Raw genomic sequence first — 18,844 nt, 5'->3', positions numbered from 1 at the left:
GTCCACGTTGTAAACTAGTTAACCCCTTGTGATGGATTGCAGCTGGGGACCTGACTGAACTGCAGAGAGGTATGGATATTGTTGTTTTTTTATTTTTTTTTTTGTTACAGGAGAACAAGGGATTCTGTTGGATTGGCAGCATAATAAATTTGGCAAAAACTTTGTCTCATTATTTCGTTAAAATAATTTTTAATTAATGTGTGTGTGTCTTTTTTAACCCTTTACTGCTATAGGATTAATAATGGATAAGTGTCTTATTGACACCTCTCCATTATTAACCAGGCTTAATGTCACCTTTCAATAGCAAGGTGACATTAACCCCTTATTAACCCATGAGTCACCTCTGAAGGCAATGGAATAGAGAGGCTAAGTGCCGGAATTGGCGTATCTTATAGATGTGCCTTTTCTGGGGTGGCTGGGGGAAGATTGTTTAGCCGGGGGGGCAATAACCATGGTCCCTTCCTAGGCAGTTGATATCTGTCCTCAGTCACTGGCTTTCCCTCTCTGGCAGACAAAATTGCATGGGAGCCCACGCAATTTTTTTCCGCGATTATAGCCTTAAATTTAACCCCTAGAGTTCCAAATTTTTCCTAACACAAACTAATAAATTTAGTAAACACTGACATATACAAATTGTTTTGATATGACATGGTTTACTTTTTGTAAACCATGTGTCATAGCATGTCGGGTACTGTAATGATTTTACAGAAGCCGGCAATTGATTTAGCGGCTATTATGCTATGTAGAACGCTATGAAATATAAAATATATATATGTGTGTGTGTATTCTATGTGTATATATCTATTCTTTATTAAACATGTCAGTGTGATTTTACTGTATGACGCACTGAATTGCCGGCTTTTCTAAAGGACACCGGTGCGTATTTCTCGCAAGTCACTTGCATGGTCCATGTCTAATCCGTTTTTTTCTCGCACCCATAGACTTGCATTGGCGAGTCAAGTTTCATATATTTCATGTTTGAATATTATAGCGTTACAGAGTGCTACTTTATTTTGTTAGAATCATAGAATCGTAGAGTTGGAAGGGACCTCCTGGGCCATCTGGTCCAACCCCCTGCTCAAAGCAGGATTCGCTAAATCATCCCAGTCAGATGTCTGTCCAGCCTCTGTTTGAAGACTTCCATTGAAGGAGAACTCACCACTTCTCGTGGCAGCCTGTTCCACTCATTGATCACTCTAACTGTTAAAAAAAAATTTCTAATATCTAATCTGTGTCTCCTCCCATTCAGTTTCATCCCATTGCTTCTAGTCTTTCCTTGTGCAAATGAGAATAAAGATGATCCTTCTACAATGTGACAGCCCTTTAGATATTTGTAGACAGCTATTAAGTCTCCTCTCAGTCTTCTGTTTTGCAAACTAAACATTCCCAAATCCTGCAACCTTTCCTCATAAGACAGGGTTTGCAGACCGGTCACCATTCTAGTCGCTCTTTTCTGAACTTGCTCCAGTTTGTTGATGTCTTTTTTTAAATGTGGTGCCCAAAACTGGACACAATATTCCAGATGAGGTCTGACCAAAGAGGAGTAGAGGGAAATAATGACTTCACGTGATCTAGACTGTATGCTTCTGTTAATACATCCTAGAATTGCATTTGCCTTTTTTGCTGCTGCATCACACTGTTGACTCATATTCAGTCTGTGATCTATTAGTATACCCAAGTCTTTTTCACATGTGCTGTCACTTAGCCCTATTCCTCCCATTCTATATATGCTTTTTTCATTTTTATTGCCCAGATGTAGTACTTTGCATTTCTCCCTGTTAAAAACCATTCTGTTAGTTGCTGCCCACTTCTCCAGTTTATTTAAATCTTTTTGAATCCTCTCTCTCTTCTGTAGTATTAGCTATCCCTCCTAGCTTTGTGTCATCAGCAAATTTAACCAGTTTACCCTCAATTCCTTCATCTAAATCGTTGATAAAGATGTTGAACAATACAGGGCCCAGGACAGAGCCCTGTGGTACCCCACTTGAGACATTCTTCCAACTGGATGTGCAGCCATTTACGACCACTCTTTGGGTCCGATCACTAAGCCAGTTATGAATCCACCTAACAGTTGCCTTGTCCATTCCATACTTAGTCATTTTTTCAATAAGGATTGTATGAGAGACTTTGTCAAATGCTTTGCTGAAGTCAAGATATACTATATCTACAGCATTTCCTTGATCCACCCAATCAGTGGTACCGTCATAGAAGGAAATTAAGTTAGTCTGACATGACTTATTAGTTACAAACCCATGCTGACTCTGTTTAATCACTTCATTCTTATCCAGGTATTGACATACATGTTGTTTAATAATTTGTTCAAAGATCTTTCCTGGTATAGAAGTCAGACTCACCGGCCTATAGTTGCCTGGGTCCACCTTCTTCCCCTTTTTGAAGATAGGAACAACATTTGCTCTTCTCCAGTCTTCTGGCACTTCTCCTGTTCTCCAAGAATTTTCAAAGATTATGGAGAGGGGTTCAAAAATTTCTTCTGCTATCTCCTTCAGTACTCTGGGGTGTAATTCATCTGGACCTGGAGACTTGAATTCATTTAGGTTAGCTAAGTGTTTCCTCACTATCTTTCTGTTTATAGATATCTTGGATTCTTCTATTCCCTTAATAGGACAGTGAATAACAGGTGATGTTACATTTCCTTTCTGAGAGAAAACAGATGCAAAATAGGAATTTAAAAGTTCAGCCTTCTCAACATCCTGTCTTACCATTTCATCATTTTCATCCTGCAAAAATCCTATAGCATCTTTGACTTTTCTTTTACTTTTGACATATCCCCAAAATCCTTTATTATTGCTTTTGACATCTCTTGCAAGCCTCAATTCATTTTCAGCTTTAGCTAATCTGATTTGTGCCCTGCAGGTTCTGCAGACAGCATTATATTCTTCTTTAGATATGCCTCCCTCTTTCCATTTTATAAACATTTTTTTCTTCCTGTTTAGCATGTGCTTAAGTTCTGTGTTCATCCATCCTGGTTTCCTTAAATGCTTCCTATTCTTCCCTCTTTTCGGAATTGTTAACAACTGCGCTTTGAGAATTTCATTTTTCAAGATTTCCCATCCTTCCTGGACATTTTTGTCTTTAAGGATATCCAGCCATTGGATCCCTCCAATTCTCTTTCTGAATCCCTTAAAATCTGCCTTTCTGAAATCTAACCTTGACGTCTGAGTCTTCACAGGTCTTCCGCCTCTAGTTATCCAAAATTCTAAAATAGCATGGTCGCTACCTCCTAGGGTCCCAGCCACTTTTACCTCCTCAACCATTTCCTCCCTGTTTATAAGGATTAGATCCAAGGTAGCAGTTCCCCTTGTTTTCTCCCCTACCTTTTGGAAGATAAAGTTGTCAGCAAGAGAGGATAAGAATTTCCTTGACCTGTTAGTTTTGCCTGAGAGAGATTCCCAACAAATGTCTGGATAGTTGAAATCTCCCATGACAACTATGTCATATTTTTTGGAGAACTTGGCCATTTGATGCATAAAGAGTTCATCCATATCTTCAGCTTGCACAGGTGGCCTGTAGTAAATGCCTACAATGGTGTCCTTTCCATTGTTCTGTCCTTGTATTCTTACCCAAACAGTTTCCACAGAACTCCCAGTCTCTGAAGCTTGGATCTCTGTGCAGATATACGCGTTTCTAACATACAATGCGACACCCCCTCCTCGTTTATCAAGTCTGTTTCTTGCAAATAAGTTATATCCTTCTAGTCTTGTATTCCAATCATGTGTATCGTCCCACCAAGTCTCAGTGATTCCAATGACATCATATTTCTTTTCCTGTGTTAGTAGTTCCAATTCTCCTTGTTTGTTGCCCATGCTTTGTGCATTAGTATAGAAACATTATAGTTTGTGATGGGTTTCTCTTTCTCCAATATTTTTATTAATTAGATTCTTTCGTCTTTGTTCTTCCTTTCCACTTCTAATAGCAGAGTTCTCAATAGCATTTGTCAGGTGTATGGCTTTTTCTGGTCTTTTGCTTCCCTTCCCATGTTGTTCTAGTTTAAAGCTCTCCTTACAAGTGTAGCAAGGCGACTTCCAAATACATGCTTTCCAGTCTTCGTAAGGTGCACCCCATCTCTAGCAAGTAGTCCATCGTATAAGTAGTTCACTCCGTGATCCAGAAATCCAAATCGTTGCTGACGGCACCATCGACGTAGCCAGTTGTTCACCTGCAGAATCTTATTCCACCTCCTTGTTCCATGGCCATCCACTGGGAGGATGGAAGAGAAGACCACCTGCGCTCCCAGTTCTTTCACTTTCTTGCCTAAGTCTTCAAAGTCTCTGCAGATGGTTTCCAGGTCGTTTCTTGCGGTGTCATTTGTCACCGCATGTAGTAGCAGGAATGGGTAGTCATCTGTAGGTCTGAAGAGTCCTGATATCCTGTCAGACACATCTTTAATTTTTGCATCTGGAAGACAGCACATTTCTCGAAGTTATATCCGGTCTGCAGATAGCGGCCTCTGTTCCTCTCAACAGGGAATCCCCCATGACCACCACTCTCCGTTTCTTCTTCACAACATTTTTCTTTCTCCATCCAGGAGGACTCTGAAGGCGTACAAGGTTGCTGTTTGTTGGCAAAGTCTTATCCTGATGTAATTCTTCATCATTTTCCTGCGTGAGGGCCTGGTACTGGTTCCTGAGCAGTATGGGTGCTGACTGCCTCCTGATCCTCCTGCTTCTCTGGGTCACATGTCTCCATTCCTCTGTTTCTTCAGGTGCACTTCGAATTTCTTCTCTTTCTGTAACATGAAGAGATAATTCTGCTCTGTCCAAGAACTCTTCACCTTCCTTAATGATCTTCAACGTAGCTAACCTCTCTTCGAGATTTTGCAACTTTTCCTCCAACAGGGACACAAGCTTGCATTTGTGGCATGTGAAGTTTGGCTTTTCCACTGGTAAATCTGTGAACATGTAGCAAGAAATGCAGCTCACCAAATGGCTCCTGGCCTCTTCCATCTTGAGATTTCTTAAAAACGATGAAAGATGAGCCAAAATTCGGCGCGCGGTTTTTCCGATTTCCTCTTTTCGGCTGCAACGGCCAAAACCCAGTGATCGTTGAGCTCGCGGAGACTCTTCACTTATCCCAGAAGGCACTGGGAATATGCAAATGATCTCCTTAAGACTCTTCCCCTGGTTTTCCGATTTCCTCTTTTCGGCTGCAACGGCCAAAACCCAGTGATCGTTGAGCTCGCGGAGACTCTTCACTTATCCCAGAAGGCACTGGGAATATGCAAATGATCTCCTCAAGACTCTTCCCCTGGTTTTCCGATTTCCTCTTTTCAGCTGCAACGGCCAAAACCCAGTGATCGTTGAGCTCGCGGAGACTCTTCACTTATCCCAGAAGGCACTGGGAATATGCAAATGATCTCCTCAAGACTCTTCCCCTGGTTGTTAGTTATATATGGAGATGGCTACTCTTAGTAAGCACCTGTACACACCTAATTTCTGTTTGGAAGTGACGGTCAGTCTTTTGATATTGGTTTCACAAGCTAGCATCCTTTAAAAATCCTCTCTTCTGCTTCAATACACTTTTCCAAAAATCCTCATTAAGTCTCCCACCCGGTGGACAATCAGATGCTGAACAAAACATTTTCTGGACAAATTTCTTTCCTTCACCACCACGACAGCAGCCCGACCTTGGTCGGTTTGCCCTATATTGGACAGATTACCCTTGTTCTTTCTTTTACAACAGGAACACACAACTAGAGAGGTAAACCAGCGGGGACTCTTTCCTTTCGCTATGATCTTCTTCTCTGTCTCTCCTTGCCAGACTAATCAGACAAAAACTTTTGGCCCCTATGTCTAATGGTCAGAACTATATGGGTTTTCTTTATACTACAGGAGGCTGCCACCAGTAATCACAAGCATTGGCTCCACTGGGTACAATCCACTAATCATTACTTTTTCCCCCCAGATTGACCCAATCCACCTATGATACAATCCAGCACCAGAGACTGATGACCAGTGAAATGCCAAATCCACACTTCATACACAACATACAACCTCAACACAGGAATTCAACACAGTACACAAGTTCTCCACAGGGTTCTTTGTCTAACAGTAATGGATCCACCTACTATGAATAGATCAAGTGATCTGGGATACACTTACCCAACACACACCAAAACCTGGACAGAGGGACAAGTTCAGGTAGTGTAAGAATAAAGCTTTTTACCTTTAGCTGCAACTGTCCCAAGTTGTCCATTTGTTAGCATGTTGAAAAGCAGTTGGATCAGCGGTCCTCCAGATTAGCAACTCCCTGTTCGTGGCATCAGATTTTGTTGTCGCCACATAATGTGGCACATTCTGAGTCGTTGGACCTGCTACAGATTAATGTTACAAAGTCCAAGTATTTGTACAAGGAAAGAGCTACGCTGACAGACTAAGAAAAAATGTCAAAACGCCAGAATTACTTTTTTTGATCGCCACAACATTGCATTAAAATGTAATAACGGGTGATCAAAAGATCGTATTTGTACCAAGATGGTATTATTAAAAACACCAGCTCGGCACGCAAAATGATAAGCCCTCACCCAAAACAAGATCATGAAAAATGTAGACACTATGGGTCTCGGAAAATGATGCAATTTTTAATTTTTTTCTTAACAAATATTGGATTTTTTAGGACCTAGACATGTTTGGTGTCTATGAACTCGTAATGACCTGGAGAATCATAATGTCAGGTCAGTTTTTGCATTTGGTGAACATGGTAAGAAAAAAATCCAAAAAAAACAGTTGTAGGATTGCACCTTTTTTTTTCCATTTCACTGCAGTTGGAATTTTTTTCCCATTTTTGAGTACACAATATGGTAAAACCAATTGTGTTGTTCAAAAGTACAATTTGTCCTGCGAAAAACAAGCCCATGGCCATATTGACGTAAAAATAAAAAAGTTATTGCTCTGGGAAGAAAAGGAGCGAAAAACAGAAACGCAAAATGAAAAAGGGCTTCTGGGCCTTCGGGAAGGCTGCAGTTCTGCAATATGACAGCACTGGAGGATAATGGCTTCCTGGTCGATTCACGTTTGATTCTTCTCAAATTGTTGGTAGTGAATGTGTGTCTTTTTTTTACAACACTGTTAACTATTTGTAACAAAACTTTTGATAGTTCTGTGATTTTGTCCCAATATCTCAGCAATTTCTATTGCATCCCTTTGTAAGACTTGTAAGAATTTTTGACTTTTCAGAGTCAGTTACATCTCTTTTTTTGGCCCATTTTGTCTGAAGAAAACAAGCTGCCTAATAATTCTACACACCTTGTTAAAGGGTGTTGCATCCTTAGGCCGCACCCTCCTCTTTACACAAGTACACATCACCTGATCTTCTTCATCCAATAAGCATTCAACTTTATACAGCTTGGATTTGGAAAATCTGCATAAAAATGATAGGTTCAAAATACTGACTTGTCTAATAATTCTGCACTCCACTCAGTGTTAATTCATATCACTAAAAGAATATTTATCTGTTTTTTGTTCTATCCATATATTAAGAAGAAATCATCAGATTTAATAGGACCCCAGTGCAGCTATGTTCATCTCCTTATGAATATTTAATGCCATATTCCTAAACTAATTTTCTGTCTCCTTCTTTTAGGAATTATCTTGCCCTCCGGTGACCAGTAGGAAACTCTCGCTGCCACAGATTATTTTGACAGAGTGGTCTTCCAATCCTCCATCACCCCCAGATGAAAATTATGAAATTAATTACTGCTGTTTTGCTAATCTTGTTAGTAGCGATGGTTTGCTGGAAAAAGTGACAGATTGGTCCTGCTCAGCCGTAGTAAAGGACAAGGTGTCTACCATTGAAGACACAGGCCTGTCAGAAAATGACAATGTAGATGAGTCTGATTGTACAAATATGCCAGATGAGTGCTTCAAACACACAGAACATGATAGTGTAGGCTTCATGATCAGGAATAATAGAATAGTCTCATTATCGACAGAGGAGAAGAATAAGTTATTAGAAGTTAAACACTTCTGTGAAATCAAAAAACAGGTCCTAACCAAAGATAATGACAGTGCTCAATCTAAGACCAGTCCTGTCTCATTTCTGTCTGATGAAGGACAAAGTCCACAGGAAGCCCACAGAGAGTTGTGGAACGTGAAGACTGGTGTCATGGAGATGAAAGAACATGAAAAACAAATAAAAAAACAAATGGGAAATACAAATTATAGAGAAAGCACAGACCAGAGTCCTTCCTTTAATGATTTTGATGGTCAGATAGAAATGGGCACGTCTGACAAGCACCCAAATATATCAAAGCCAAGTCTTCCTGTGCCAAAACCCAGGCATGTACAATCGAAAGCATCAAAGCCTCAAACAATCAAAAGTTCTGATGTTGCTAAACAGATCAACACGGAGGTTTCTCCTATTCAGTCTGATGGAAACTCAAAACTTAGAGTCATCGATGTTCAAAAAATGTTAAACTCTGCTGCAAACACTGAAAGCAGTGCTCCACATGTTGTTGAGGAGAGTGCGTCTGTCAACCATGAGGCTTGGAAGAGCATGGACATTTGCAAGAACACATACAAAAGGCTGGATAGCCTGGAGGAAAGCATTCGAGAACTGGAGCTCACAATTAATGCAATTGGTGTTTATGCAGTCAATGAGCACGATGTCCCACCGGAGCATCGCCTTCATGCGGAGATAAAGTCAAGGAAAGAACAGGAAAGGTTATCTGGTCACCTGAATGGTGGAAGCTCTAATGCAAAACCTATCACAGGGTTGGACAGCCCTTTCCTCCAGAAAATGAAACCACCTTTGCTACCAAAGCCTCAGATTGCTAAGGTGTTCTTCATTTTTTTAATCAAGTCTGCCCAAAAATTTCTATCTTCACAAATAGATTTGGGACTGTTTCTTTATAATAATGAGCCTGACTCTTTATAATGATATAATCATGTTTGTTCTTTTTGTATAAACTGCAATATGTAATTTAAGCTTCCTTCATACTTACAATAGCTGTCACATGAACACTTGTTCCACTGACACCTATTCCTCCTTACATATCCAGAAAACATTGAGCGTGGTTGTGTTTTCAAGGGAAAGAGGAAAATGTGAAGCTGTCAGACATTTGCAGGATAAAAGAATCACACATGATGAAATGCAACATGACCAATCCTTTATTTTTCCTTACATCGGGAACTGTCCAGGACCATGCATATTAAATATTTGGCTGCTTTGGGTCTGCTGAAGTGTATATATATCATGCATATCAGCAGACCATAGATGAGTGGGTAGCATGATGAGTTTTCTTTTAAAAATGTTATTTTCCTTATTTTAGTATCTGGAGAACAACACACGCTCTTCATGTCCAAATCAATATGTATTGTAGTTAACCCTCTTGACAGAAATGAATTGCTTAAAAAATGGTTCTCATAGATGTGTGGTCTCCTTAAAAAGGTAACCAGTACACATAGTGTATGATGAAACAAAAAAGGAGTCTGGTTTACAAAAGTGTTAGATCAGTTTGAATCCCCCCACCAATCGCCCGAATAAGGCACTTATGTCTCTTGTTTTACATTGGACTCAAGACTTCAGCCAGGATCAGTTGGATGAAGCATATCCAGTAGATATAGTAGGTAATCATTTATATAGATGATAAAACTCTGGCAGTAAGAGAGGTAATGCACGTAGACCTATGGAAATACTAGTGAACTCAAATGGGATCGGTAAAAATCTGTATGCTGTAAGCCCCCACTAGTGTCAGTTGCATATACGTGCTATGTTTATATGGAAGCAGGAGACCACTCGCTCACCATGCTCTTTGTAGCTCTGCTTTTGTTAGTACTCGTTGCCTTCCATTCAGCAACTCAGATGTGAGGCCTAGTTAATGGGAACTTTGCCCCCAGGGGTTCTCTTTACATGTTGTCCTATGTTTTGTCCTGGTGTACAAAGTCGAAATGTTAAATGACACTGGGAGAATTTTATATGGGTTGTTCATGTCAGTTACTCTTGTATGGAAGAGCGGCACTCAACCTTCTTCCACCAATAGCGACATTTTATCTGAACTGATAGGCTGCCGTATACCAGATTTCTCATCCAGTTTTTACATGTCACCCTCATTACTGACTGTGTGCACTGGAAATAAGGGAAAGTCAGAATTGGAGAATGTTCACTTATTGGGCAATGCTTTCACAGGTGTGTGACCCCATTGATCACTTTATTACCTCTCTCTATGACATGCATGGTCTGGGAATGTTAAAAACTGAGCTGTAGGAAGCAGATAAGTAATGGGAAACAGTCACGTTCCTCTCTGACCTTGTCAGTGTGTAATGAATGCAGTCTCAAGTTCACACCTGTATCTGCTGGCACTGTTCGTGTCCTGACCAAACATTCATTCAGAAAACAGAGCAACAAAACCCCATCTGGAATATTTTTTTTTTTGCATGCAATGTGCATTGCCATTTGGTTCAGGTTGCTACATACATGTTCATTGACGGTTGGTTACAACCAGGGCCTTGGCCTTGACCTGCATTTTGCAAGCCTGCAGTATTTTCAGATATATTTGGTCTTTTAAGGCTCATGCTATGAGAAGCTTCATCATTTTGTTTTAACATTTTGGTCTTTTATTTGCAGAGTGGAGGTATGTCAATTCCACCAATGAAGATGGTAAATCCAGTTGGCTCACGACTAAAGAGCGTCCAGCAAAGCAGTGGAGACAAGAGCAACAAGCACTCCAAACAAAGGATGGAGTACATGAGGATCCAGGGCCACCAGCAGGTAGTTTATCTCTAGAGAAGATGTGAGCACAAGGTTAGCACACACTGGCTCCCCTCTCCTATCTCATCCTAATCCTGCATCAGTCTGTGTGTTAAACCTTGTCACCAGGGCCATTTTGAGATCAGCACCATCTGTGTAATGTAAGACAACTGTTGGGTTTTTGGTATCGTCTCACCAGGCCTACCTCTTCACTTGAAGAGCTGAGCTATTCTGCAATGGGCACACTATCTGTATGGCTATCTATATTTCAAAAAATATATCTTGAAGTCTTGCAGTTTTAACTCCGATCACGGAGCCGCATAACATGCTGACACCTCCAGTCCTGTAGACATCACTCTTCACTGGTCATCTCATTATAATGGCAACTCAGATCACTGTGGAAGCGAACCCCTACAGACGTGGACAAAATTGTTAGTACTTTTCTGTTAAAATAAGAAAAACCCCACAATGGTCAATTGAAATAACTGGAATCTGCCAAAAGTAACTTTCAGTTTAAATTTACTGAATATCAACTAATAAAAATCAGACATCACTTTGAATTGTGGTTTAAAAAAAATGATGGTACCCTTAACTTAATATTTTCTTGCAAGATAGACAGGCCTCAAGTGAAATGGGGAAGAGATAGGAGCCAAGCTTAACTCATAATTAAACTTTTTTGGGGAAAAATGGATGGTTAACAATACAAAATAGGGTGCAGTATATATCTACTTTATTCTATCAATACAATAACTAAAGCTCCATATTGCAGGTCGTTATCGAGCAAAAACAAGAAACTTCAGAATTTGAAAATCAAAACAGATTAGAAGAACAATTTGTATCACTAACTGCAAAAAAATTAATCTGGGTGATACATTCCCTGCGTACAATGGCGCTTATCATTCACTAAAAGACCCATGATACAAAAGTGTAGAGGAAGAATATGAGAGTAACTATATGCTGCTAGTAATCCCCATGAAGTGACAATTTCTGGACCATGCTTTCTAAATATATACTTTCTGAGTTTTTCATTCCTCTGTTATTCCTCCTGAAAATGCAGAAATAAATCGACATCTAGCGTGACAGACTGTATAGGGGCACTTTCCACTGAAAAGTGGAATGATAACATTGTTCAGTGTATGCAATCATTTTCAGGAGGAATAATCGAGTAACAGCAAAACACCGTTCTATAAAGAATTGAGGCATTTGTTTTGTTCTCATCATTGTAAAATCCAGTGCCTTCGAGAGTTTGGCTCCTACTTTTTATTGATGGCCACTACAGTTGTGGCCAAAAGTATTGACACCCCTGCAATTCTGTCAGATAATACTCAGTGTCTTCCTGAAAATGATTGCAAACACAAATTCTTTGGTATTATTATCTTCATTTAATTTGTCTTAAATGAAAAAACACAAAAGAGAATGAAGCAAAAAGCAAAACATTGATCATTTCACACAAAACTCCAAAAATGGGCCAGACAAAAGTATTGGCACCCTCAGCCTAATACTTGGTTGCACAACCTTTAGCCAAAATAACTGCGACCAACCGCTTCCAGTAACCATCAATGAGTTTCTTACAATGCTCTGCTGGAATTTTAGACCATTCTTCTTTGGCAAACTGCTCCAGGTCCCTGATATTTGAAGGGTGCCTTCTGCAAACTGCCATTTTTAGATCTCTCCACAGGTGTTCTATGGGATTCAGGTCTGGACTCATTGCTGGCTACCTTAGAAGTCTCCTGTGCTTTCTCTCAAACCATTTTCTAGTGCTTTTTGAAGTGTGTTTTGGGTCATTGTCCTGCTGGAAGACCCATGACCTCTGAGGGAGACCCAGCTTTCTCACACTGGGCCCTACATTATGCTGCAAAATCTGTTGGTAGTCTTCAGACTTCATAATGCCATGCACACGGTCAAGCAGTCCAGTGCCAGAGGCAGCAAAGCAACCCCAAAACATCAGGGAACCTCCGCCATGTTTGACTGTAGGGACCGTGTTTTTTTCTTTGAATGCCTCTTTTTTTCTGCTGTAAACTCTATGTTGATGCCTTTGCCCAAAAAGCTCTACTTTTGTCTCATCTGACCAGAGAACATTCTTCCAAAACGTTTTAGGATTTTTCAGGTAAGTTTTGGCAAACTCCAGCCTGGCTTTTTTATGTCTCGGGGTAAGAGGTGGGGTCTTCCTGGGTCTCCTACCATACAGTCCCTTTTCATTCAGACGCCGACGGATAGTACGGGTTGACACTGTTGTACCCTTGGACTGCAGGGCAGCTTGAACTTGTTTGGATGTTAGTCGAGGTTCTTTATCCAACAGCCGCACAATCTTGCGTTGAAATCTCTTGTCAATTTTTCTTTTCCGTCCACATCTAGGGAGGTTAGCCACAGTGCCATGGGCTTTAAACTTCTTGATGACAGTGCGCCCGGTAGACACAGGAACATTTAGGTCTTTGGAGATGGACTTGTAGCCTTGAGATTGCTCATGCTTCCTCTCAATTTGGTTTCTCAAGTCCTCAGACAGTTCTTTGGTCTTCTTTCTTTTCTTCATGCTCAATGTGGTACACACAAGGACACAGGACAGAGGTTGAGTCAACTTTAATCCATGTCAGCTGGCTGCAAGTGTGATTTAGTTATTGCCAACACCTGTTAGGTGCCACCGGTAAGTTACAGGTGCTGTTAATAATTACACAAATTAGAGAAGCATCACATGATTTTTCGAACAGTGCCAATACTTTTGTCCACCCTCTTTTTATGTTTGGTGTGGAATTATATCCAATTTGGCTTTAGGACAATTCTTTCTGTGTTTTTTCATTTAAGACAAATTAAATGAAGATAATAATACCAAAGAATTTGTGTTTGCAATCATTTTCAGGAAGAAATTGAGTATTATTATTATTATTATTATTATTTATTGTTATAGCGCCATTTATTCCATGGCGCTTTACATGTGAGGGGGGTATACATAAAAACAAGTACAATAGTCTTAAACAATACAAGTCATAACTGGTACAGGAGGAGAGAGGACCCTGCCCGCGAGGGCTCACAATCTTCAAGGGATGGGTGATAATACAGTAGGCGAGGGTAGAGCTGGTCGTGCAGCGGTTTGGTCGATCGGTGGTTACTGCAGGTTATAGGCTTGTCGGAAGAGGTGGGTCTTCAGGCTCTTTTTGAAGGTTTCGATGGTAGGTGAGAGTCTGATATGTTGTGGTAGAGAGTTCCAGAGTAGGGGAGATGCGCGAGAGAAATCTTGTATGCGATTGTGGGAAGAGGAGATAAGAGGGGAGTAGAGAAGGAGATCTTGTGAGGATCGGAGGTTGCGTGCAGGAAAGTACCGGGAGACGAGGTCACAGATGTATGGAGGAGACAAGTTGTGGATGGCTTTGTATGTCATGGTTAGGGTTTTGTAATGGAGTCTCTGGGCAATTGGGAGCCAGTGAAGGGATTGACAGAGGGGAGAAGCTGGGGAATAGCGGGGGGACAGGTGGATTAGTCGGGCAGCAGAGTTTAGAATAGATTGGAGGGGTGCGAGAGTGTTTGAGGGGAGGCCGCAGAGCATGAGGTTGCAGTAGTCAAGGCGAGAGATGATGAGGGCATGGACTAGGGTTTTTGCAGATTCTTGGGTGAGGAATGAACGAATGAATGAATTATCTGACAAAATTGCAGGGGTGTCAATACTTTTGGCCACAACTGTATGTAGGTTAGGCATCAACACCCTGCACCCCAAGGATGGTTCATCAGTAAAAAAAAGCCCTTTAATAATGTGTCCGTTTGAAAGGATAATAATTCAGGCCACAGAATGACTGCCCTGTGTTTGTTGCCAAGTCTCACATTTTCTATATCGTTTATTTCTTAAGTTTGTTTTATTTTTGTATTCACTCTTCTCTTACTTATTGTTCTTTTTATGCCTCAAGTTTGCCTGAAATTGCATTTCATCCCCTTCACCTACTCAAATTGCCATATTTCTGATGAGAGGCCATGTGTGATTTGTTATAATTTTCTTTTGTGTGACTTTTCTTTTTCCTTTGTTGTATAAATGGAGTCAGTATCTTGTGATAAACTTTCCTGCATTTTATTTATGCCCACCCTTACCCTTATTGGCTTTCCATTTCCATCTATCTACCTGTTCCGTCCTAGTCCTGATAACCATCATGTGATCTTCAACTTTCTCTCATTCCCCATCAGTGCCCTGCTAGTCCATCTTATTTTTTTTCATTAGCCCATTGCCTTCTACCATAATCTTTGGTCTATGAACCGTAAAGATACGAATTTCCATCTATAGATCCATACTATTACAAGATATCTTTCCACCATCCTCCTTTACTTTTATACTGTTATTTCATTATATATATTTATGTATTTTCTCTGCATTACTTAATCAGGTATTCCTATGTTATGGTGATGAAATTTTACTAGAAAACACTTTGATGGGGGACCCTGAAAATATCTGAGAATGAAAGCAACACCAGCTCTAATTTAACATCATGTCCCCTATAGTGTTCTTTCCTACACATGAGTGTCCGGTCAGCCACCATGCATTGAACTGCAGAGCAAACCCAATGGTGTAACCAGAGTCTGATAACCCCAGGACCAGAATCTGATAAGCCAGGACTAGAGATGTAAATTTTGGGGTCCGTACCGAACACCTACTGTGGGCACGGACCCCAAACACCACGAAGTTCGTGTTGCTGTTTGAGTTCAGCAGCCCGAACACCAGGTGTTTCTCGCGTTGTCATTTGCACGACAGCGCGGAAAACACTGCCTCTAATCGACGGTAAAATCATAACCACTGGTCATACAAATGTGGTTCCCATGCTGTCAGTTGACAGCGTGAACCTGCAGCTATGATCGGAGGTAAAAAGTTTGCCTACGGTTACTGGCGTCGGTGATGGGACTACTATTCCCATCAGCCTATGTCTGCTGTCGCTAATAACAGTGATAGCAGACAGAGGCTGATGGGAGTATTCATCAGCCAATGCCTGCACTCTAAATAAATATATATTTAAAAAAAAAAACGGCATGGGTTCCTTAGTATTTTTGATAATCAGCTAGGCAACCCTCAGCTGTCAGCGTTAGTAAAGCTGGTTATCAAGAATAGAGGGGTCCCCACACCGTTTTTTAAATGTATTTAAATAAATAATTGAAAAATACAGCGTGGGGTCTCTCTCCATTTTTGGCAACCAGTCAAGCTAAAGCAGACAGCTGGGGGCTGGTATTCTCAGGCTGGTAAGGCCCATAAAAGTCGCATCTATTAGATACAGAGGTGATATCAACCCCACAAATATGAACTCCACTTGCCACCGCCACAGGGCAATTGGGAAGAGCCGGGCAAAGCACCAAAATTGGCGCATCTAATAGATGGGCCTTTTCTAGGGCGACTTCTGACTGCTATTTTTAGGCTGGAGGGGGCCAATATCCATGGTCCCTTACTAGCCAGAGAATACCAGCCCCAGCTGTCTGCTTTAGCTTGAATGGTTGTCACATATGGGGGGACCCCATGCTGTTTTTTTTTAATTATTTATTTAAATAATTTTAAAAAGCGGCATGGGGACCCCTCTGTTCTTGATAACCAGCCTTGCTAACGCAGACAGCTGAGGGTTGCAGCCCACAGCTGTCATTTATGCCTGGCTAGTTATCAGAAATATAGAGGAACCCACACCTTTTTTTTTTTAAATTTATTTATTTAGAGCGCAGGCCCCGGCTGATGAATACCCTCATTATACACTCATCAGCCTGCTCTCACTGTTATTAGTGGCAGTAGGCGTAGGCTAGTGGAAATAGTAGTCCATCAGCCGATGCCAGTGACTTGAGGTAAACATTTGACAGTGTGGGAACCGTGGCTCTCTGACCGGCGGCAATGAGTTTACCGCCAGTCAGAGACATTGTTTACCGCACTGTCATGCACATGACAGCGTGGCAAACACTGGTTATTCGGGCTGGTGAATGGGGTTTGGGTCCAGGTACTGTTCTGGTACCTGAACCCGAACTTTGTTTAACTGTTCAGCCGAACCCACCGGACCCAAACATCCAGGGTTTCCCCAATCTCTAACCAGGAATAGTGATGACCGAATATGCTTAGATAACGTGTTATTTCCTACCAAACAGGAAATCCCTGCATGTGTTGAGGCTAACAGCTGCAAAATATTCAGCTGCAGGGACTCAAACATATTATTCGAGCACACCCAAGATAATGAGATAATACTTGAGCATGTTTCGGATAACACATTATCTGAGTACGTTCACTTATCACTATGGTAATAAAAACTTATAGCACATTGCTGCTATACTAAGATCGGAATATTCCTTACATGGGGTCATCTTGACAACTCATAGATGCAGCTTAGAAAGTAACTTGACTGTTACTTCGGGATTTATCGGGAATCAGTAGTTAATTGTTCTGGAATTTGTGCCAGCCATTCACTTCCCTTTCAAGTTTGGATGGGTTCCCTGCATTGGAAGAAGCTGGTACAGCTCTGGCTCTGAGAGGAGATCCCAATAGTGGGAGAGATCCCAATAAGGGCACCCATTTTTATGTATATCCTATTAGGGCACATGAAAATTTGTTTAGTCAGACAATGCTTTAATGTCCCTTTTGTGCCTCTGTCACTAATGATCTTTCGTTTTCTACGTCACTTCTCTCATCGACTTCATTGGTTCAGAATCCTGATGTCTCTCTTCTGTGTCTTGGCTGAAATGTCACCATCCTAATTTCCTCAGTCTACTTCTCACTCTCCTTTACAGGCAGCTAGACCATCTAAAGAAGCTGGTAGTGTAAATGAGAATAACCCTGGATCGGATAAAAATGCACCTTCTCGAACCTCTATCCCTGTACTGACTTCCTTTGGTTCAAGGAACTCCTCTATTTCCTTCTAAAATTATCTACTTTGCAAGTTTTTATTCAGCTGTGCTCTTCTCATCTGAATTCTCCTTCATGCTCCTAGAAGTGTGGACTATTAAGTTGGCCAACTTCTTCTGGCTACGAGCCTTCTCACCGATTTTTCCCCTCTGCGTTTTATCAGCTTTGAGAAACCTGACACCACAAAGGGCTGAAAACGTGGAGCGGAGTGTGAGAGACACGATGTACAACAGTCGGCGCGTTCCATGTTGCCTCCCACCTCTCCAGGCGTGACTGTTACCACACCTGCAAGCTGCTCATCTTTCCAAATGATGCAGATATGAATATTCGGAAGCCAGGACTTTACCGGACAGTATCTCGGGGTCCCGAGCCTTATATGTTGCTTTTTGTTTTTATTTTTTTTTTATTTCAATGCTTAACTTATTTGTTGTTCCTGTAGTTTCTGTGGAATCTAGAGATGTCAGGATGATCTTTTTTTTTTAAATCTGTGTGTGTTGCGTTGCCAGCAATAAGCAAAGACCCCAACCTCCCCATCCCTTACCCCTCCCGCCCCCAAGAGAGCAGATTGTATTTTTGGGTGTTTGTACAGCACCCACACTTTCACAGTAGCCCAAAAGTATAAGACAAAAGGTAAGTCTGGGTTTGGTGCCCCGCCTGGGTTATTGAATAAAAGCACAGACGGAAAAAAAGTGGTGGCTTCCATGTCACCAGGTGCGTGGTATTACATGATCACTCACACAAGAGTGTGAGATGCCAAGACTGGTGACGCCAACACTGTTATCGTTGTCTAGCAATACCTATTTTCTGACCGGTCGTAGGCGAGGGGGCAGAAGGTGGACTTCAGGGCACAAGGTAGAGACGTTCCGTGGCTTTCATTATCAGTAGGATTGTCAGAAACTCAAAAGGAGTCAAAATCATCACCCTATTGCATTATTCTTGGCGTTCCTTATGGGTTGTTAGAGTTTTACTTGTAGGACATTCCTGTGTAACATTGTATAATATAAGCACAGACATTGATAACACTATATGTGAAGTGTGTGTGTTGGTGAATTGTGTGTCTAAGAAAGTGTGTTACATGGACAGGAGAGAGACCTGGAGAGTAAGTCACACTATTTCATTTGCTTTTGTCCAATCACGCACTGTGCGCTTCGCTTCTGGTTTTTCTAAATTGTTCATTTTTTTGTACAAACAGAAATGGAGTTTATATAAAGATAATGAACAACCTATACGGTCACATCACAAAATCTCAGAACCTTTCCATTCAGCGAAAACGTCCTACTTATTATTATTTTTTTTAAATTATTA

The 18,844-nt window shown here is 41.1% G+C and overlaps 1 protein-coding gene across 15 annotated transcripts in view; it reads left to right on the top strand.

The window, feature by feature from the left end:
- SRCIN1 (SRC kinase signaling inhibitor 1) overlaps positions 1-18,564 on the top strand; it is a 673,416-nt gene extending 654,852 nt beyond the window's left edge. For 10 of the 15 annotated variants that reach the window (XM_073572493.1, XM_073572495.1, XM_073572494.1 and 7 more), the window contains 3 exons: positions 7,600-8,793; positions 10,582-10,725; positions 17,425-18,564. In XM_073572493.1, coding sequence (XP_073428594.1) covers positions 7,600-8,793; positions 10,582-10,725; positions 17,425-17,556 — 1,470 coding nt within the window. In that variant the 3' untranslated portion in view covers positions 17,557-18,564. Of the gene's footprint in view, positions 1-7,599; positions 8,794-10,581; positions 10,759-17,424 lie in introns of all 15 variants that reach the window. The other 5 variants (XM_073572502.1, XM_073572505.1, XM_073572503.1 and 2 more) reach the window with 3 other exon arrangements.
- The last annotated feature ends 280 nt before the right edge of the window (positions 18,565-18,844 follow it).

Source organism: Dendrobates tinctorius, unplaced genomic scaffold, assembly GCF_039654945.1.
Source record: "Dendrobates tinctorius isolate UK_male_01 unplaced genomic scaffold, ASM3965494v1 ptg000032l, whole genome shotgun sequence".
NCBI classification, from domain to species: domain Eukaryota; kingdom Metazoa; phylum Chordata; class Amphibia; order Anura; family Dendrobatidae; genus Dendrobates; species Dendrobates tinctorius.
Note: the sequence above shows the minus strand (reverse complement) of the source record. Positions and strands in the feature narration are given on the sequence as shown.